Genomic DNA, 22,082 nt, shown 5'->3' on the forward strand with positions numbered 1-22,082 from the left:
GTAAACTAGTTCAACCATTGTGGAAAACAGTGTGGCGATTCCTCAAGGATCTAGAACTAGAAATATCATTTGACCCAGCCATCCCATTACTGGGTATATATCCAAAGGATTATAAATCATGCTGCTATAAAGACACATGCACAAGTATGTTTATTGCCGCACTATTCACAATAGCAAAGACTTGGAATCAACCAAAAAGTCCATCAATGACAGACTGGATTTAGAAAATGTGGCACATATACACTATGGAATACTATGCAGTCATAAAAAAGGATGAGTTCATGTCCTTTGTAGGGACATGGATGATGCTGGAAACCATCATTCTCAACAAACTATTGCAAGAACAGAAAACCAAACATGGCATGTTCTCACTCATAGGTGGGAACTGAACAATAAGAACACTTGGACACAGGAAGGGGAACATCACACACCTGGGCCTGTTGTGGGGTGGGGGGAGTGGGGAGGGATAGCATTAGGAGATATACCTAATGTAAATGATGAGTTAATGGGTGCAGCACACCAACACGGCACATGTATACATATGTAACAAACCTGCACGGTGTGCACATGTACCCTAGAACATAAAGTATAATAATAAAATAAAATAAAATTACAAAAATACTTTGGTAAATATTGCATGTGCACTTGAAAAGAATGTGTATTCTGCAATTGTTAGGATAATTGTTTTATATATAATTAATATATATTGGTTTAATGATCTTCAAATTCTTATAGCCTTATTGATTTTTTTGTTTTCTTCTTATATCAGTTAGAGAGACAATGTAATAAAACTCTGCAACTGTGATTGTGGATTTACGTCTCCTTTTAGTTCTTTCAAATTTTATTTTATTTATTTTAAACTTGTTATATGCATAGAAACTGAAGATGATTGTTTACTCCTACTTAATTGGTCCTTTTCTAATGATGACATTTCCTTCTATTTCTGTATATTTTATATACATCTTATGTCTTTTTTATCCCTCATTTTCTCCATTACTGCCTTCTTTTGTATTTAATTGATATTTTGTGCTGCATCATTTTGATTCCCTTCTTATTTCTTTTTCTGTACATTTTGTTATTTTCTCAGTGGTTACTACAGGTATTACAATGAATAGCTTCAACAATATCGTTTGAGTTAATACCAATTCCTTATCAATAGTATAAAAAACTCCTATACAGCTCTATCTCCCAACTTTTATTGTCACAAATTACATCTATTTCTATTGATCTTCACTTCTTGTGCCTGAGTTTCCATTTTCTTTATATGTAAAGAACATTCTTTGGTATTTCCTTTACTGCAAGCCTTTTTGTGACAAATTCTTTCAGTTTTTTATTTTTTCTAAAAATGTCTTTATTTCAACTTCGTTTAAAAAGATTATGATTTTTTGAGACAGAGTCTCACTCTTTCGCCCAGGCAGGAGGGGAGTGGCACAAGTCTTGGCCTTGACTTCCCGGGTTCAAGTGATTCTCATGCCTCAGCCTCCTGAGTAGCTAGGATTACAGGCGTGTGCCACCACGCCCAGCTAATTTTTGCATTTTTAGTCAAGATGAGGTTTTGCCATGTTGGCCAGCCTGGTCTCGAACTCCTGACCTCAAGTGATTCACCTGCTTCAACCTCCCAAAGTGCTGGGATTACAGGCATGAGCCACTGTGTCTGCCTTCGTCTTTGAAGTACTTCTTCACCGGTATAAAATTCTAGATAGGCAGTTATTTTCTTTCAGCACTTTAAATATATCATTCCTTGGAAAACCAAACAACGTATGTTCTCACTGATATGTGGGAGTTAAGCTATGAGGATGCAAAGGCATAAGAATGATACAATGGACTTCGGTGACTTGGGGGGAAAAGTGGGAGGCGGTGAGGGATAAAAGGCTGTAAGTAGAGTGCAGTGTATACTGCTCGGGTGATGGGTCCTCCAAATCTCACAAATCACTACTAAAGAACTTCCTCTTGTAACCAGACACCACCTGTACCCCAATAACCTATGGGAAAAAAAAAAAAAGATACCATTCCATCTTCTTCTGCTTTTTATTATTTTTGCTGAAATGTCAGCTAAGTTGTTTATTTTGTAAAGGGAATTTAGTTTTCCCCCACTCTGGCTATTTTACGATTTTTCTATTTATCTCTGGTTTCCATAATTTTTTTTTTTTTGATGTTTTGAGAAATTGTCTTTTGTTCATTGGTTTGTTTTTTTTTTCTTCTTCTTCTTTTTGAGACCGAGTTTCACTCTTGTCGCCCAGGTTGGAGTGCAAGGGCACGATCTTGGCTCACTGAAACCTCCACTCCTGGATTCAAGTGATTCTCCTGCCTCAGCCTCCCAAGTAGCTGGGATTACAGGCGTGCACCACCATGCCTGGCTAATTTTTGCATTTTTAGCAGAGATGGGGTTTTGTCATATTGGCCAGGCTGGTCTCAAATTCCTGACCTCAGGTGATCCATCTGCCTGGGCCTCCCAAAGTGCTGGGATTACAGGCGTGAGCCATCGCGCCCAGCTTGTTGGTTTGTTTTGATCTTGCTTGGGGTTTGTAACACATTTTACAAGTCTATCTTGATGGCTTTTGTCGGTTTTGGGAAATTCTTATCTGTTATCTCTTTTGCTCAGTTCCTCTTTCCTCTCCCGTCTCCTTGCTTTCCAATTACACTTAGTTTAGGGGTTTTGTTTTTGCTATATCTCAAATATCTCTTACACTCCTTCTTGTGTATTTTTATCCTTTTGTTTTTCTTTACTTCACTCTGGATATTTTATAACAGTTTTCTAATTCTCTTTTCAATGGCATCTAAATGACTTTTTAAACCCTTCAATTGAGTTTGTTTTACAGTTATTTTACATTTTATTTCTGTAATTTTCATTTAATTCTTTAAAAATCCAATTTCAGGTAACTATTGCTGCATAATGACCCACTCCAAAATCCAGTAGTTTGAAACAACTACCTATTTAGTTAGTGATTCTGCTAGTTGGCAATTTGGGCTGGGCTTAGCTAGGTGGTTCTTTCGGTTCCCTCTTGCAGCAGTCATGCATGTGTGGTCAGCTGCCAGACCACAGAGGGCTGATTCATTTATTTATTTTTAATTGTTTTTTTGAGATTAAGTCTTGCTCTGTCACGTTGACTAGAGTGCAGTGGCATGATATCTTGGGTCACTGAAACCTCCATCTCCTGGGTTCAAGAAGTTCTCGTGCCTCAGGCTTCCAAGTAGCTGGAGTTACAAGCGTGTGCCACCACGCCTGGCTAATTTTTGTATTGTTAGTAGAGACAAGGTTTTACCATGTTGGCCAGGGTGATCTCGAACTCCCAACCTCGAGTAATCTGCCCTCCTTGGTCTCCCAAAGTGCTGGAATTATGGGCATGAGCCACCGCACCAGGCCAGGGGTGGTTGATTTAGAATGGCCTTAGCTGTGTTGGTTTATCTCTGTATCATGTGATCTCTTATTCTCCGGCAGGCTATTTTAGGCTTGTTCACATGTCAGCCAGATGAGGTTCCAAGAGAACAAGTAGAAATGTGCAATGCCTTTTCAGATCTAGGCTTAGAACTGGCAGACATAATTTTTGCTGCGTTTCATCATGAAGACCAGCCCAGTTCCAAGAGACAGGGAAATGAACCCCATTTCTTGATGATGGAAGGAGTTGCAAAGTCACATTGCAAGGACATGGTTATTTTTGCATTCGATCACGCTAGTTCTCTGCTGAAATTCTTAAACTTATGTCTTATTTCCTTGAACATATTAGACATGATTACTTTAAAGTTTATGACTGACAACTCTATTATGTAGATGCCCTGTTGGTTGGTTTCTGTTGTCTCTATTCTTGTTTTGGTTTTTGGACATGTTTCCTTTTCTTATACTTCATTTCATTTCGGATATTGTGCACGAAAAATTCTAGAAATAATTTAATGCTCTGGTTGATGTTATTTTCCTCTAGTCATAACTTATATTTGCTTCTAGTGGGCAACCAGCTTAGGGCTACTAGAAATTCCAGATCGTTAGTTCAATCCAGGGATGTGATGATTCAAAACTGAGCTTCAGTTCCTGCGAGGGCTGTTCATTTCTCGTTCACTCTTACTCTTAGTGTATAGCCCTCTGTGGTACCAACCTCAACACCGATGGATTTTAGGTATACCCACTTTCTAACAGGAGGGGCCTGAACTCCACATTCTCTTAGTTCCTTGAGTTTTATTGTGAGCTCTGCTCAGCTTCTCAGCCTTTTAGCTGCCATTTATGGAATCAGAAGATACCTCCAGGGAACAACCGTCAGAAATGTTGGTCTCACCTCTCTGAATTTCCTTCTTCCAGATCTTGGCCCCATAATTTTTCACTGCTTTATAAACTCTCTGATAACTTTAACAATGTGCTTTTACATGTTGTTCCTTTTTTTTCGAGTTATTTTTAGTGGGAGGATTTGTTAGCAAGTCTTAACCTGGATTTTCATTACATAATTAGGATTCCTCAGATGATTCTCTCTTCAGGGGCTGGATTAGAGTGGGACTCAGTAAGGACTGAATGATTGATGAGGACAGTTTATGTCCTTCTTGTAGGTTTAGTAATGATTTTTTCCATTCACCTTTGTTCTCAGGGTCTTTGTGCAATTTTTGGTAGGTTGACCTGTTCTCATAAATAGTGCTAGGACTGTGGGAGACAGAGACACAGAGATGTACAGCACAGTCTCTACTTTTGAGAAGCTTTTGGTTTGCTAATGGGCAGAGTCAGTACAAGTCATATAAATATAAAAGGGGAACCTATGTGTTTTAGTCTTAGGAACATCAAGATCAAAGAAACATATTTCATCAAACAAATAGTATTACAAATCCTTTAATTATTTACTTAGTCTCTTGAGAAAATGCCAGGGTGAAGCTGTGGCTTGGAGAGAGTGCATTCATAATGCACTGGACATCTAAAAGCCCCTCTCTCTCCATTGCTTACTTCTTAATAGTATCCATTTTAACAGAGCCACTTGTAAAACTCTCTCCATCTCCTGTTCTCTCCTCCAAACCCTGCCTGACCCACTCCAACTCACCCAGAGAGACTTTTCAATTTACTGTACCTACTGGGCCATGCCACATAGCTTCGTTGCTAAAACTGGCTGTAGAAACTTCCAGTTTTGTACACTGCCTGCACTGAATTGCTCCAGGTTGTCACACCCCCATATTCATTAGGTCTCATCTGGATTCATTGACAGGGAAGTGCTGGGATCTACCTGGGAAGTGTAGTTTTATTTTAAAAATTGTTTTCTAGGGAGAAATTTTTGTGGAGACTTTCTGATCACCGAAAAACTGACAAACATCAGTGAGTAATGACCAAAATCCAATGTGCCAAGTGCCACGAGAGAGGATTATGTATTCAGCTCTCTGAGAGGACAGTTGAGGGGTCATGAGTTCAGCTTGGAGGGTCATTCTCCCTGGGCCTGACCCTTCAGAATTTCTGACAGTCACTACTTTCCATTAGTAGTTGCCTCAGCACTGCTTGGAGGAAGTCACATTAGATGTGGTGTTTATAACATCATGGTTAAGAATTTATCCTCTGAAGTCAAACTGCTGTCTTTACAAAGCGTAAACAAATAAGCTGGGTGCAGTGGCATGCACCTGTAGTCCCAGCTACGAGGGAGGTTGAGGTGGGGGGATCACCTCAAGCCTAGGAGTTCAAGGCTGCAGTGGGCTGTGATTGTGCCACTGCACTTCAGCCTGGGTGACGGAGTGAGACCCTGTCTCTGACAAACAAAACAAAAGAAAACAAAAACAACACCAAACTGACTAGGTTTCAGGCTCATCATTCTCACTGTGTAACTTAAGCCAGTTACTTAAGCTCTTTCTAACTCAGTTTCCTCACCTATAAAATGGGGGTAAGGGTTATTGTTAAGTTAAATAGTTAAAATGTATAAAACATTTGTACATTTTCACCATTTTATACCTTTTAACTTAAACGGTTAAAATGTATAAAGTGTGAAACCTGCCTGTCACATAGTAAGTACTCAATATTTTAGCTATTGGTCTATGGGATCCTTCAGACTAGGGACATACAGCTTGGGGACAGGGGGAGGCAGATGGGGGGATACACTTTAAGGTGCTCCTAGGCTCTGGGCTCCTCATACCCATCCCCAACCTATTGGCTTAAGGGAAATCACATCCAGCTGCCCACATTGCTCACTCTTCCCGCTACTTTCAGCTTGGGTTCTCTTTCCTAGGATGCCAGGGATCAGCTGACCATGTGTTTAGCACCTTGGGAATGCCCCTTCAGTTACAACCAAACAGCATACAGACAAACATTTACAATGTTCAGTGGAAGATGTGGCTGCCCTCACAAAATACATTTCGTCAGATATTGCAGTGGGAGAATGGCTCTTCGCCTTCCAATACCTTCAACAATAGATTCAGTTTTATAATCAAGAACTCGACTCTTCTCATCAAGGCAGCTCAGCAGCAGGACAGTGGCCTCTACTGCCTGGAGGTCACCAATACAATGGGACAAGTTCAGAGAGCCATGTTCCGGGTTTTTGTATTTGGTAAGTCTCCAGGACTGCTCATACTGCCCTCTCTGATTCCTGTAGGCCTCTAATTTCTGTATTTCCATGCCTTTCTGATCAGCATCTCTGCTTCCAGATAAAGTTGAGAAACCCCGCCTACAGGGGCAGGGCAAGATCCTGGACAGAGGGAGGTGCCAAGTGGCTCTGTCCTGCTTGGTCTCCAGGGATGACGATGTGACCTATGCTTGGTACAGAGGCAGCAAGCTGATCCAGACAGCAGGGAACCTGACCTACCTGGAGGAGGAGGTTGACATTAATGGCACGCACACATATACCTGCAACGTCAGCAATCCTGTTAGCTGGGAAAGCCACACCCTGAATCTCACTCAGGACTGTCAGAATGCCCATCATGGTAAGTGGAACACACTGGGCTATAACAAGGGCTGAAGGTTTGGACCCACAACCAGGCTCATGTGTAAGACAGATGTGGTATGAGATAAAATCCCTTGGCTTCCTCTCCCAGTGCCTTGTAACCCTTCCCAGAGGAGTCCTGGCCTGCAAGCACATAGTTCCTGTAAAGCTATCCTACTCTGGAAAAAAAGTTATCCCTGTTTCCTTCTGGGAGATGCAAGCTTTTCTTCTGCAGAGGGAGGGCATAGTGTTTTGGTGAGTGACAGTCCTGAAATGGCTCCTGAACGTTATTTTCTTCCTGAGAGAGGCTGATGGAGAACTGTTCTCTCCTCTTGAGTGATAACTTTCTCCAGGCCACATAGTTCAAGAGGTAACTATACTGTGCAGCAGTAGCCTGGAGCGGGAGCATGAGGACGATCCCAGGGATACCTAGATGAGTTCTTGGGTTGTTGCTTATGCTCATCCTACGAGTTACCTGAGTTCACTTTCCACAACTTTTTATTATATAAACAGAGACTTCATATGCCAGCAGCATGGGCACTATAGGAAAAAAAAAATACAGTTCTCATTAATAAGGAACTTACAGCCAAGTAAGGGCAACTAAAATAAGTACTTTTGCACAAAAAATAAACAAGACTGAGACAGGCTGGGAGCAGTGGCTCATGCCTGTAATCCCAGCGCTTTGGGAGGCCGAGGAGGGTGGATCACAAGGTCAGGAGTTTGAGATCAGCCTGGCCAACATGGTGAAACCCTGTCTTTATTAAAACTACCAAAAATTAGCTGGGCATGTGGCTTGCACCTGTAATCCCAGCTACTCGGGAGGCTGAGGCAGCAGAATCCCTTGAACCTGGGAGGCGGAGGTTGCAGTGAGCTGAGATCGCGCCACTGAACTGGGACACCAGCTTCATCATTCAGAAGCTCTGTGATCTCTTAGAGGTCAGGTGTGGTGACTCACACCTGTAATCCTAGCACTTTGGGAGGCTGAGGCAGGTGGATCACTTGAGTCCAGGTGTTTGAGACCAGCCTGGACAACATGGTGTAATCCCATCCCTAATAAATAAATTAAAAAAAAAAAAAAAGCTCTGTGATCTCTGGCAGATTCATTAACCTCTCTGAGTCTCAATTTTTCCCCCCTTGGGTAAAATGGGGTTGATAATAAGTACCTCGGAACACTTAATTCCTTTCCCTTCCTCTCATTGGCTGGGTTATGTATCAGGCTACATGTTTGACACAAATGTTTTAAGTAGAAGCTCAAATGAGGAAGAACCATGAAGGCAGGAATAGTGGAAAAGAGAGATGGAAAACTTGCCTGGACAATGAGTATTTTTTGAGTTAAAAACAAATGAATGGATAAATGTAACATTTGTTGTGCTAGATGCTTTACATGTCCCTCAGTATCCATGGGGAATTAGTTCCAGGACCCATGCCATAACCACAGATGCCAAAATCCACGAATATTTAAGTCCTTGGTATAAACAGGTGCAGTATTTGCATATAACCTATGGACATCCTTCTGTATACCTTACTTAAATCATCTCTAGATTAATTATAATGTCTGATACAATGTAAGTGCTATTTAAATTGTTGTTATACTGTATTGTTTAGGGAATAATGACAAAGAAAGAAGTGTCTACATATTCAATATGGATGCAATTTTTTTCCTCTGAATATTCTGGATCCACAATTCATTAAATCTACAGTTGTGGAACTCAAAACTTTGGAGGGCCAACTGTATTAGATCGTGTAATTAACCCCTATAGGTAGATAACGTTATCCCCTTTTACAGGTGAGAAAATCTGAGAGGCTCTGAGGTATCTTCCAAAAAGAAGATGACTTGAGAGGCCCAGAGAGGTTAAATAAATAGTGCAGAGCTCACAGAGTTAGAATTTGAGCCAGGCCTGTCTGATATTAATGTCCATGCTCTTGGCATCACTCAGAGGAGGTTACCCAAACGAGCAAAGAGAAAACCTTGATGGTGAGTTCAGAGTGTGATCAACCACACCACAGAAAACAGTGGGTTTTGAGGCAGCCCCTGCAGTAGGCAGATGGGAAGGAGGAAGAGAGTGAGCTGGCAGCTCAGACCTCATGCCTTCTGTATTCCTCAGAATTCAGATTTTGGCCGTTTTTGGTGATCATCGTGATTCTAAGCACACTGCTCCTTGGCACCCTTGTCTGCTTCTCTCTGTGGAGGAGAAAGAGAAAGGGGAAGCAATCAGGTGAGTGGAAGGTCCTTGGGGTGATGCTTCTGCCTGAGGCCTCGGATCCTGTGACTTGGTCCTGCCTCCAGTGGGATGTGTTTGGGAGCACAGCATCTCCTTTTCCTCAGCGAGCTTTGGTATATGCGCATGCGTGGTGGCAGGGGGCATGCAGGCCGCCAGGCTCTCTCTCCTCGTTCATGCTTTCTGATCCCCAATGTGCAGATTTCCCTGCAGACAGCTGGTTTGGGAGGAAGCATGAGAGGGGCAGTTTGGTTGCTGCCTCTGTGCTCTTTGGGGTTCCTGGGAAGAGCACTAACCTGCCTCCTTTCTAGAACCTTCTTTAAGGTTTGGCCATTTGGGGTGGAGGTGGGGCCTGTTAGAAGCAAAAGCCCTTCTGAAAGTTTCTGCAGTTCTGCTCTTTGTTTTCTTCCTCCCTCAGAGACCTGTCCCAAGGAATTTTTGACAATTTATGAAGAGGTCAAGGATCTGAAAACCAGGAGAAATAAAGTATGTTGTCCCAGAGGCTGGGGTCGCTCTCAATTGGCTTGGAAAATGCTCTTTCAATGATGGTTATACAGAGAAGAGGGACAAAAAGGACTGAACAACTGTCTTCTTGATGTGACCCTCAGCCCTTCCCCAACTATCTTTTCTCCACTTGCTTCCTAGTTCTGGCAATGGAGGAAAAGAGGAAACAAAAGGAGCAGAGAAGATGAAAGGGAGGCTGAAGGGGCTTCTTGGTGCAATATTGCACCTGCTGAGAAGGGATGGAGCACAACAGAAATCAATGGCAGAGGCAGAGTGCTGCTGTGGTATTTGTTGTCTGACCACAAATTCTTTTTCCTAATGAGTCAGGGCTTGCATTCATGAGTCCCTTAATGGTGACACAGGCTGGGAAGTGTGACCAGCCAAAGCATAACAGTTTTGTAGCTGGCTCAATGGGCTGCATTCACAGCCTTTTGGGAGAAGAGGCCTGAGTGTGGCTGAGGTATTAGAGTAACCAGCTTGGCACAAAGCCCACCAGCCTGAGTGGGTTCCTCCAGGAGCCTCTCGCCTGCTCTCTGTGGCAGGCAGTGGCCAACTCTGCCTGTCATCCAAGAATTAGAAGAGGAGGAAATTGCAGAGGGCCTGCAGATGCCCCTGCTGCTGTGTCCTGCTCAGGGCTAATGTGGTGACAGGCCCAGGGGAAAGCTCTAATGGGGCCTACCAAACTGCTGGCAGGAAGTTGGGGGGTGAAGTGGGGCGGAAATGTCTTCTTTCCACTGCCCCCTGGCGCTTGGCTGTGGAGACCCAGCACCACGTAGCAAGCACATGTAGTGGGGCTCTTCCGTGCTGGCCACATACGTGAGGCCCTGTGCAGCCTCGCAGAGCAGGCAAGCACCCTTTCCTGGGTCTGGTTTCAGAGGCAGTTAGGGCAGTTCCCCATGCCTGTTTTGTTTTGTTTTCGCCCCAGCGGTGGCTATGGGAATGTGAAAAATAAAGCAGTGGCTATTGGAATGTGAAAAATGAAAGGGAACTTTGTTTCTCTCACTGCTACCAGACTCTGGTGCAAATTCCTGAGAGCAAGTGAATCTACCCACAGCCAATGATGCGCGGGTGCTGCTTGCTACAAATAATGTTTTTCCAAAAAGAAGATGACTTGAGTTTAGGAGACCACAGGGGGAGAAACAACTTAGTGCAAAGGAAACATCTTGGGGATTCAGTCCTGTTAGCTTACTTCTGACTCAAGAGCTCCTCCCTGTCTGGCCTCAGCCCTCTCTGGCCTCTCCCTATTGTCTCAGGGTTCCAATTTGAAGGCCTAAATCTCAAGTTTCATGTGGTCTCACTTTGAGACCCAGCTCTAATCTTTCTAGAAACACTTCAGATGAGTCTGGACAGGAGAGAAAAGCAACAAACTCTTGCAGTATTTTAAAACACAAATGAAGTTATTGACATTGTCAGATGCCCATGACTCTCCAGCCTCTAAGGACAGCTGACAGTTCTCTGCTCCTCTTAGCTTCTTCTTGCTTCCAGGAATTTAGCTTGCACTTCGCCTAATGAAACCTGCTGGCCTCCACTGGCTCCTATTAGAACCCAAACTGGCAATATGCTTTCAGTGGCCAGCAGCATGAAACACCTCCACCACCGATTTCCTAAGGGGCAAAAACAAGAAAAGGGAAGCAGGAAGTGCTGCTCCCTGCTTTGGCCCTTGGGTTCAGGGCTGTACCCAGCACTGTAGCTGCCCAGGGGACTGGCTTGAGGTCACGGGCAAAGTGACACTGAAGATGATCTAGAGAGGGCTTACCTGTGTTTGGTCTTTGAAATGTTTAAACTTTCTGAATTCCAGTGCTCTGACATAAGGCTCAGATAACAGCCCTACTCAGAGCTTTGCAAGGAAGAGTTTCTAAGTCAGTAAAGGAAAGAAAGTGACAGCATTCTCTTTGGGCAGGGTTGCTGGAATCCCTCACACCTGGGTGGTTCCTTGCTCCTGATACTAATGGCTTCACTGGAGCTGCTCTTCTTTCTGTCTTTCCCCATCCTGGGAGGATCAATGACTCTCCTCAGTCCTGCCACCTCCCTCCCAGGCTCCTGAAAGCCCCTCTTCTTTGTGCTGTTTTCCCCTGCTCAGTCTAAATCTGGACTGACCTAGCTGTCTGCTCATGTTACCCCATCCCTATTTCTTGTGCAGGAGCAGGAGCAGGAGCAGGAGCAGACTTTTCCTGGAGGGGGGAGCACCATCTACTATATGATCCAGTCCCAGGTACCTCTCTAGTTTCTCTAGTCCATTCCATACCTATCTCTGGGGTTTCCTAGTGCCCCCCCCGAAATTCACACCCTTGAATGGCAGAATAAGACCTTAGTGCTCTTGGAATCCAGAAGATAGCTTGACTTCAGTTGCATTAACGCATTATTTGAAAAGATCCATGTGATTGTGGAGCATCTTAACACAGCTGGGAAGCCTGATGTGGACATTCCTCCTTCTTCCGCGTCTGGCAGAAGGTCTGGCCCAGATAAAGTCTATAGGAGCAGAAACCTGGTTAGGGGACTCAACTTCTGCTTTCTTGCCCTGCTGCTGCCTCTAGCACTTGGGGCTCTTGCACTTTTTATCCCTATTCCCTATTATATTCATTTTCAGGAAAGAATGAATCTGCATTGGTCTCTTTTATCTTATTATGACTTAGCAATAATGTCCATTTTCTTTTTAAAGATTTTATTGTTTAGAAACAGGGTCTCTTTATTGATTTATTTTTTATTTTCATAGGTTTTTTGGGAACAGGTGGTATTTGGTTTCATGAGTAAGTTCTTTAGTGGTGGTTTGTGAGATTTTTGGTACACCCATTATGAGACGGGATCTCATTCTGTCTACCAGGCTGAGTGCAGTGGTAGAATCATAGCTTACTGAAGAAGCCTTGAATTTCCAGCCTCAAGTGATCCTCCCACCTCAGCCTCCTCCTGGGTAGCTAGGACTACAGGTGTGCACCACTGCACCCGGCCATATTTTCTTACTAAGTCTCACATAACAGCCTCATGAAACTAGTTCTAATACTTTAGATGTGGTCTACATTCCATATCACAATGAGGAAACTGAGACTCAGGTCAACTGATAACTCAAGGCTACATAGCTAGGTAGTGGCAGAGCTGAGCCAAAGCGTTTTGGAGTCTCCATTGCACCTCCTCATACTCCACCTCTGATATTCTGGGATTAGAGAAATTCACTCATAAACTGGAGAAGTGTCCTTTAATATTGATGGCTAAAATGACATTGATAACCCAGGCTGGGCCGTCTCTCCCAAGGGAAACACTGCCTCCTGGTGGCCAGTAATAAAATACTTTCTGATAAAAATGGCTTAAAAAAAATAGAAAAAAAAAAAAAAAAAAAAATTGAGACCTGAAACAGCACCATCTTCAGTTTGGTGGCTGAGTTGTGGGGCAAAGAAAATCTGATTATAAGAGTGCTTGATATCTGCCATTTCTCTAGTTTTAGCCACATTGAACTCCAACAAGGGGAACTTGTATCAGTGCAAGAAAGGGCTCCTCTCAAACTATGGTGTTGGGTGAGAATGAGAATCCTCCTCTGGAGCATCTTAAAAGGAGGATGGTTACCTGAGTTAGAGGACACCTGATTCAGGTCTAGGGAAGGAAGGCAAATTGCCAAAGGGAGGCATTCAGATGTTGAGGAAAGAGCCCTGGAGAGTCTTGGGTTTGGATCCTGCTTCTACTGTGTATGCACTGCCTGACTTGGGCTATTTATCCTTTTGGAGCCTCATTTGTGGCATGGGGCAAATTATGATCATTCCTATTTTATAGGAGTGTTAAAAGAGTTAGAGAAGGGGCCGGGTGCGGTGGCTCATGCCTGTAATCCCAGCACTTTGGGAGGCTGAGGCAGGCAGACCACGAGGTCAGGAGTTTGAGACCAGCCTGACCAACATGGTGAAACCCTGTCTCTAAAAATACAAAAATTAGCTGGGCATGATGGCGAGCACCTGTAATCCCAGCTACTCAGGAGGCTGAAGCAGGAGAATTGCTTGAACCCAGAAGGTAGAGGTTGCAGTGAGCCGAGATCGAGCCATTGCACTCCAGCCCAGGCAATAGAATGAAACTCTGTCTCAAAAACAAACAAACAAACAGAGGAGAATACACATTTAAAATAAATGCTCGACAAATAGTAGCTTTCATTAATGACAGAGCGAGACTAACACTCAGGTTGTCTGACCTCCTGGCTAGTCCAGGGCTCTTTGCACTAACACTTGGAAGCTTCCATCTGGGCAGGGTTGAGGTGGAGGGATGGAAGAGATGACCTTCGTAGGGTTGTGCTGGATCTGTGCTTCTGAAATGATTTTATTTCTCTTCTCATTAGTCTTCCGCTCCTACGTCACAAGAACCTGCATATACATTATATTCATTAATTCAGCCTTCCAGGAAGGTGAGCTTCTTCCCGTGGTGATGGTGGGGTGTTGTTGATGCAGATGTGTATTTTGCATGTGTTTGCAGAGACAGTATGTGTGCACATCCTAGCAAGTTGTTCTTCATTGTGTGTATCTGAGTAGCTTCTGTTAAATGACTGTATTTAAATGTCAACGGGCCAGTGAGAAATGCCTTTCTGGTTCTGTCTGGAGAAAAATAACAGCTTCTAGACTAAGAGAACAGTAGATTAGATGAGTTTTTGGGAGTTTCTGTGGGAGGTAAAGGACAATCAGAGACAGAAAGGAGGTGCTTTGCACAGAGAGACTACGGGGTACTTAGGCCAGCTGAGGCTATGGTGAGAGATACTGGAGGGGTTTGCAAGGCAGGGCATATTGCCTGGAGCTGGAGGAGTAGACTGGATCTAGAGAGACACAATCTTGACCCTCAGGGACCAGAGAAAGGTCCTGACCAGTCAGTCACCTGCTGGTGGAGGCCTCCAGACTGAGGCAACCCATCGTCATCCACTGAAATCCTTCTCCAAGCTGAGCTCATAGCTCTCTTGTGTACTTGGAAACAGAGTTGGGTATCCTGGTACCCATGGTCATTATTTTTCTCTTGTGTAGAAGGGGATGGGAAGAGTGGTGTTCCCAAGGCTGGAGCCATAGTATGAAGTCAGAAAACCTTAACATGGTAGCATGGGAAGTTGGGAGTCCACATAACTGTGGAAGTCCATGCAAGTCAGGGACCACAGGTTTGAAGGGGTTTAGGACAGATTTTCAGACTTTTCATTCAACCTCCTTCCAATAAGCCATTCAACCTACTTGGATCCCATCATGAGAGAGATTTATTTTTAATTATATGCTACAATATAAGGCCTTATAGATGTTCATAGGCACCACATTCACATGCTTTGGTATATGAAAACTCTATGTGCTACTGAATGTGCCTCTGAATTCTAGTGTCCTTGGGTTGGCAATTGCTTATATGCCTGAATTGTTTACATTAAGGGTGTATGTACACCATGTGTTGAAGAGTTATATGGTTTGGGGCAGTATTTGCATTAGGATTGCCTTGCGGGTATGTGTGTGTGTGTATGTGTATGTGTATGTGCTCTGGGAATGTGTATGTGTGCGTGTGTGTGTGTGCGTGTGTGTGTATATATACACACATACATATATACATACACACACATATGTATGGGTTTTAGGTGTATGTGGGTATGGAACAGTAAATTCTGATTTTGGTTCAGAAATATCATATTATAGGCAAATACTGTATATACTGTGTCTTCCCTGGAGACCATAAACACCATTGTTTGCTCCTGGGGTGATAGATTCTATTCATTTTCCGGCTGAGAGTGCCTCAGAATTTTTCTGGGCCCTGAGTCTCTTTTGGGACCTCTCACATCACTTAGGAGTGGGAGAGCACTTATCTCGAAGTTAAGCATTCTTTACCTTCTGAATTTCTAGCCTGGATCCAGAAAGAGGAACCACAGCCCTTCCTTCAATAGCACTATCTATGAAGTGGTAAGATTCTGGAACTCCTCAATGGGTTTAGTGTCTGTGGCATAGCCCTGAAATCTAGCCATGAAAGGGTACACTTAGGAAAAGGTCATCCACATGGTCTCAGAGTTGTAGGGAATTTAGAGATCTTCTAATGCAAGCCTCTGTTTTAGAGATGAAGACACTGAAGGCCAAGGAGAGTGAGGGTCTAACCCAAGATCATGTTGTGTGTTTAGATACGACACTTATTGGGCAGCTTGGGTTCTACATTAGGGCTGTCCCCAAGCTAGTTCCCAGGCTGTGGGCCACAAACTGGACATCTTCCCTTTCCAAGAATGGTTGGGGGAGGGGTCAGAGAGGGAAGATAAAGCACTCTAAATGATTTTCTAAAATTAGCAAGTCTTTGGGAGCCATTGCAGGACATAGGTGATCTTAATCTTCTTCAGGAGTGGACACTATTCAAAGATGACCACTGAGCCTGGTGGCTGAATTTCCATCAGAGCATTTAGAGACTGGAAAGGAGGTACTCAACATTTCTTGGGAGTTTATTATGGGTAAGGTAGCCTTCCAGTGTCTTCACATGGATTATTTTATTTAATCTTCACAAAATGCTACAAGATAGGTATAATTATACTTTCCATTTATACTCAGAGAAACTAAGGCATGGAGAGCATCCCTCATCCTCCCCCCCGACCCAGTAAGCCTCACACTACACCTGAGCCTCCCCACCTGTGGTCCAATAAAGATGCTGCCATTGGTCACAAGGGAGGGGGTGGATGGCTGCCTGCCGGTATTCCTGGCACTTCAGCTATCACCCAACATTAAAGCCGACTGGACAACCTAGGGTCATAGAGGGCACTGTGTAGACTCAGATAGCTTGTGAGGTCATGAAAAAGCATATATGGTTAAGAGAGTACTGGAATTGGAGCCAGAAGAACTAGATTCAAGTCCCTCCTGCACTTCACCCTAGTCGTGGACCCTGAGTAATTTGTTTTACCACTCTGAGATTCATTTTTAAAATCTGTAAAATGGGGATGGCAATTCATACCCCACAGGATTGTTATAAGGACCTCCCAGTGGAAGGGCCTGAAGTTTCTCCTTTTCTTTTGCAGATTGAAAAGAGTCAACCTAAAGCCCAGAACCCTGCTCGACTGAGCCGCAAAGAGCTGGAGAACTTTGATGTTTATTCCTAGTTGCTGCAGCAATTCTCACCTTTCCTGCACATCAGCATCTGCTTTGGGAATTGGCACAGTGGATGATGGCACAGTAGTCTCATAGAACAGCTCCTAGTTTGGAGAGGATATGGAAATTTGTTCTTGTTTTATATTTTGTTTTGAAAATGATGTCTAACAGCCATGGTAAGAGCAAGGCTGTTAAATAATATCTTCCAGTTTACAAATCAGACATGAATGGGTGGAGGGGTTAGGTTGTTCACAAAAGGCCACTTTCCAAGTATTTGTAATCTAGGAAGTGTATGTAAGTGATGTTATCAGCATCGAGATTCTGTCCACCTGATTTTCAAGCTGTCCCTTGTCTCCTTTTCTCCTCAATCTGGGTTGACTGCATTTCTAGACTCTCCCTGGGCCCAGGCCCAGGCCCAGGCCCAGGCCCATCTTCCAAAGCAAGAGGAAGGAACGATAATGGTGACTCAGGGGAAGAGGAAGCAGCCTCCGCTGAGAGCCTGGACTGTCTGGCTGTGAGCTGCCTGGCAGGTTCTGCACCAGGAGCCAGGGCCTGGGCTTGACTCAATTGCAGAGAAAAAACTTTCCCCCTACATCTCACACCTTTACCTCTGGCCAGTTGGCCACCAGGGGGAGTAAGCTGAAGGGAGAGTAGATGGTGCAAAGCAAGCCCATCTCTGAGTAGAAAAATCACCCTGAGCACATGCCAACCTGATAACTGGGGGTTGAGACCAGCTTTGTCCACGGTATGATGTTTGATTTATGAAGACACATTGTTAGAAATCCATTTTGGCTTCTTCATAGAAGTGGCTTCCCAGAGGAAGAGGCCTCTCAGAAGCCATATTCTATTTAAGTTCTGAGTCCTGATGAGTGCTCCCTAGGTGCACTGATGAGGGCTCAGGCAGCTGAGAGCTGAGCACGAGGCAGTTGGAATCTAGACACTATGCTGGGTTCCCTGAGTCGTCAGTCCAGACATTTCAACAAGGCTGTGGGGAGCAGGGCTCTGGCTGAGCCCAGGAAAAGGACAAGGGTGAACTGGGAGAGGACTTACTCAGAGATCCCAACAGGTGATACTGCACAAAGCCTGATTCTTCAATTGTCCTACCCTGTATCTAATACAGGAGTTTCATATAAAATAGTGATATCATGCAGATGCAGTCTGAATTCCTTACCTGAATTAAATTTATGTATCCTCTCCATACCCTGCATTTCTATTCTCTATAGCAGCCAAAGGACACTTGTGGGCCGTCCATAAACATGTCTGTTTGAATACTGCTGTAGAGGGTCTGGCTTTCTGGTGAGCTGGCAGTGTCCTTCAGCCCTGTTCGCACTGGGACAGCACAGAACCAGACACCAGCGGCTATTCCATCTTGTGAAGGAGAGCCAAGGCATGCACTTGATCACACCCTGCAGGATCCCTCCCCCCTGAGACTGTGCTGCTGGCCAGGCTGGCTTCCTCCTGGAGAGAAGTGTGAACAGATTACATCTTAAAGCAAGTGTGAAGCTTAAAAACCAGGGAAATATATTCAGAAGGAGTGTGGTACTGGGAGTTGAGTTGCAGAGTCAAGGGGTTCAGTGAGCAGAGGCAGCAGGAAATGACGGGGGTCAGAAACAGTCCAGATGAACACCAAGGACTCTGACCACTAACTGCTGCTGGCCTTTCACGTGTCCTGCATAGATCTTGAACTGGCCAGATTTATTTGAGGAGCAGAAGAGACCCTGTGGGGTCAGGGCTTTTGAGGATGCAGTATTATGGAAAGAAAGATGTACAATATCACCATGTTATATGACTGATTGTTGAGCTTCCCTGATAATGTCTAACAAAGATAATTATCCATGCAACAAGCCAGTCAATGAACAAGCAGTAATTAAGCTCCTGCTGTGTAAGAAGCACTGCTTGAACCCCTGGGAGTACCCACTGCAGGTAACAGAAGCCATACTGATTCCAGGCCCATGTGCAGGAGAGCATGACAGAGGCAGCACACAATTAAAGGACCTAGATGGGCTGCAAGGTGATGGTAACAGAAATGTACGCTAGAGTATCATGAATATAAGTCAAGCATAGTGCATATTACGGGCAGAGGAGAGGGCTGTAGCCACAGTCTTGGGGAGAGATACTGTGGGCATTCTGTATCCAGACTGGACAATAAGGAGGGAAATTCTTTTAGGTAAATATGGGAAGCTCATTTGAAACAGGCATTTTAAGCACCTTTACAAAATAGCAAAAGAGTAATACACACATACGGTTTAAAAAACTCCAGCAGTGCAAAAAATTGTGCAGTAAAAAATGTCTCTTTCCCAGCTCGAGATTCCCAGTTCCTTCCCAGAGGCAACCACTAATGTTTTTTGTATTTCTTTCCAAAGCTTTTCTATGCCTATGTAAGCATGTAGACTTACATTTTTTTCTTTTCTTTCTTTCTTCTTTTTTTCTTGAGATAAAGTTTTGCTCTGTTGCTAAGGGTAGAATGCAGTGGCGCGATCTCTGCTCACTGCAACTTCCACCTCCCGGATTTGAGTGATTCTCCTGCCTCAGCCTCCCAAGTAGCTAGGATTACAGCCATCAGGCCCAGCTAGTTGTTTTTTGTATTTTTATTAGAGGCGGGGTTTCACCATGTTGACCAGGCTGGTCTTGAACTCCTGACCTAGAATGATCTGCCCACCTTGGCCTCCCAAAGTGCTGGGGTTACAGGCATGAGCCACCTCGCCTGACCAACGTACAGTTTTTTAAAAATCCAATTGGTAGCATACAATACACATGGTCCTGAACTTTGTTTTTTCCACTCCATAATGTATCTTACAGCCCATTCCATATTAGCACCTATTAGTCCTTGCTTGCTTTCCAAGTGGCAGGGTTTGCCGTTGCATGGGTATATAATCGTATATGTAACTGGATTCTCACCAAATGGACATCTAGGTTATTCCCTGCCTTTTATTTTAAATAACACTGCAGTGAGCATGATTTTACGTACATCTTGTGTCATGTGTGACAATTCTCTTGGGTTCATTTCAGCAGTGTTGAGAAGGTGGTGTAAAGGTCAGCTGGTCCAGGTCCCTCAGCAACATTTGACCAGTTGTGGTAGAATTTCGAGAAGGAAACGCTATGAGTGTGGGAGGTGACAAATGGGGCAAAGACATCTGAAGCCCATAGGCTCCAAGAAGGAGCCTGTGTCTGAACTATTAATGGGCTTGGGAGGCCTTGAGTGTGAGAAGGATGGGGAGGGGCCACACCCAGGCATCTCTGAGGCACTGAGGTGCTTCTGTCTGTGAGCCCCAGGCCCCATGAGGTCCAGCTGACTCTCCAACCCCACGGTCCCGGGAGACGGGCAGCAGCTGCTTTTCCTTTCAGGTGAAATTTTCATAGGTAGGACTTTCAGGAATCTCAAGATCATTCTGTTGTGGTGGCGGCACGACCTGTGAGCCAAAAATTCACAAAGAATATGGTTAATAAAGCCCTGGAAGAGTGAGGCTGTTGAAAGAGGAAGGCAAGGCCAGGCTACGACCGGTCCATCCTACAGAAGTAGAATCACATGTGCTGGCCCAGGCATGGCACAATTAACCAGCCTGATGCCAAGCATTTATGGAGGATCCTAATGGGAAAGGCTGTGGGCTGGACGCTCTGCAAGGCCAATGCAAGACAGTTTAGTGCAGCAAATCCAGGGGATAAAAAAATGACAGTGAAGGGCCTTGCCCTCAAGAAGCTACTATCAAATGATTCCTATCTCTGCCCTAGCTGGAGAAACAAAATAAACATTTATATGAAGATAATTTAGATGGCAGAGATTAAGTTCCAAAGTAATGGTCCAGACCATTAGTCCCCAAGTTGTTCCAAGGGTTCTTAGACTCCCCTGTCTGAGAGTGTTCAGGGAAGGCTCTAAAGGGCAGATGAGCTCTGCACTGACCCAGAGGAGTGGGAGGCTGGGTACCAGCAACAGCTTGGGGATAGCATAAACCTTTGAGATGCTGTGCAGAGAGGTATATCAGAAATAAGAACTAAAGTAGGTTTGAGAATTTCCGGATCAAGTAGGCAGTAATGGCCTTCAGTGATCCAGAACCAGAATTCCTGGTCCTGACAATTCTGAAGACAAGGGACATATCTGTTAAGATTTTGGTTCAGGAAATGCACTGATTTCCACTTACACTGTAGGAGAGGTGGTTTTAGGGGTCTTAAGTCTCCACGGTAGTGTGGGTGCCTTACAGTACTGACCAGACATGTGGTGGTCATTCTGAAACTCAGAGCAGGGACTGACATTCATGACTTTAAGTTTGACCAATATTGACCAAAACACAAAGGGCCAGGCCAGAGTAGAAAGCAGCTCTGGGAATGCAGTGAACAGCACATATTTGGCCTCAGGTTCCAAGGCAAAGTCTCTACCTGGCTAAGCATTAGACTACTGTCTAGAAGTCAGCATGAGATGGATGATGGTTGAATCAAACTACACATCCCAACGAGTGTTTACTGAGCAAATTCTATCCATCTTTTAAGGCCCAACCCAAATTCCTTTTTTAGGAAGTGTTTCCTCTTTACCACAGTGCAGTGATATCCCCCACCTTCAGTGTCTGAAAAACCCTTAGGAACTGAGCATACAATTTGTTAAGTAGTCAAGTAACCTTAACCCATTTATGCAGGAGGTTGCAATTTTTTGAATTTGTGTGTGAGTGAGAAATCAGACCTTGGCAATGATCTCAAGCAGTAGAATATAAATAACTCCTACATGCTTAGCGTTCCAATAATGGAACACTAGGCATAAATGCAACATATGTATGACCTGTGTGGCCACTTACATGCGGAGTTTTCTCAATAAACATTACACTGAGTGTGCCTGCCTCTCCTGTCTCCCCTTTTACCTCCTCTATCTCTTTTACCTCTACCACTCTTGAGAGAGCAAGACCAATCCTTCCTCTTTCTCCTCAGCCTACTCAATGTGAAGGGTGAGGATGAAGACCTTTACAATGATCCAAATTCCACTTAATGAATAGTAAATGTATTTTATCTTCCTTATAATTTTCTTAATAATTTCTTTTCTCTAGCTTACTTTATTGTAAGAATACAGTATATAATACACATGACATGCAAAATATGTTAATCGAATGTTTATGTTTTTGGTAAGGCTCTGGTCAACAGTAGGCTATTAGAAGTTAAGTTCTGGAGAGTCAAAGTTACATAATGATTTTTGATTGCATGGAGTGGGGTGGGGTTGGCACTCCTAAACCCCTGAATTGTTCAAGGGTCAGCTGCAGTCTTGTCTTTTCTTTTTGAGATGGAGTTTCGCTCTTGTTGCCCAGGCTGGAGTGCAATGGTGCTATCTCGGCCCACTGCAACCTCCACCTCCTGAGTTCAAGCAATTCTCCTGCTTCAATCTCCTGAGTAGCTGGGATTACAGGTGCCCGCCACCACACTCAGATAATTTTTATATTTTTAGTAGAGATGGGGTTTCACCATGTTGGCCAGGCTGGTCT

The 22,082-nt window shown here is 44.1% G+C and overlaps 2 protein-coding genes across 4 annotated transcripts in view; one reads left to right on the top strand and one right to left on the bottom strand.

Annotated features, from left to right (window-relative positions):
* CD244 (CD244 molecule, natural killer cell receptor 2B4) overlaps positions 1 to 17,824 on the top strand; it is a 32,984-nt gene extending 15,160 nt beyond the window's left edge. Inside the window, exons 2-9 of one of the 3 annotated variants that reach the window (XM_011967160.1) lie at positions 6,174 to 6,491; positions 6,574 to 6,864; positions 8,969 to 9,079; positions 9,501 to 9,568; positions 11,739 to 11,798; positions 13,896 to 13,961; positions 15,412 to 15,468; positions 16,557 to 17,824. In XM_011967160.1, the coding sequence (XP_011822550.1) occupies positions 6,174 to 6,491; positions 6,574 to 6,864; positions 8,969 to 9,079; positions 9,501 to 9,568; positions 11,739 to 11,798; positions 13,896 to 13,961; positions 15,412 to 15,468; positions 16,557 to 16,637 (1,052 nt within the window). In that variant the 3' untranslated portion in view covers positions 16,638 to 17,824. The remainder of the gene's footprint in view (positions 1 to 6,173; positions 6,492 to 6,573; positions 6,865 to 8,968; positions 9,080 to 9,500; positions 9,569 to 11,738; positions 11,799 to 13,895; positions 13,962 to 15,411; positions 15,469 to 16,556) is intronic. The other 2 variants (XM_011967169.1, XM_011967176.1) reach the window with 2 other exon arrangements.
* A 1,716-nt stretch (positions 17,825 to 19,540) lies between these two features.
* The window catches only part of LY9 (lymphocyte antigen 9), a 28,787-nt gene continuing 26,245 nt past the window's right edge, over positions 19,541 to 22,082 (bottom strand). The window contains 1 exon segment of the mRNA XM_011967326.1: positions 19,541 to 20,036. Coding sequence (XP_011822716.1) covers positions 19,968 to 20,036 — 69 coding nt within the window. The 3' untranslated portion in view covers positions 19,541 to 19,967.

The sequence above is a fragment of the Mandrillus leucophaeus genome, unplaced genomic scaffold (genome assembly GCF_000951045.1).
Source record: "Mandrillus leucophaeus isolate KB7577 unplaced genomic scaffold, Mleu.le_1.0 Scaffold1195, whole genome shotgun sequence".
NCBI lineage: Eukaryota > Metazoa > Chordata > Mammalia > Primates > Cercopithecidae > Mandrillus > Mandrillus leucophaeus.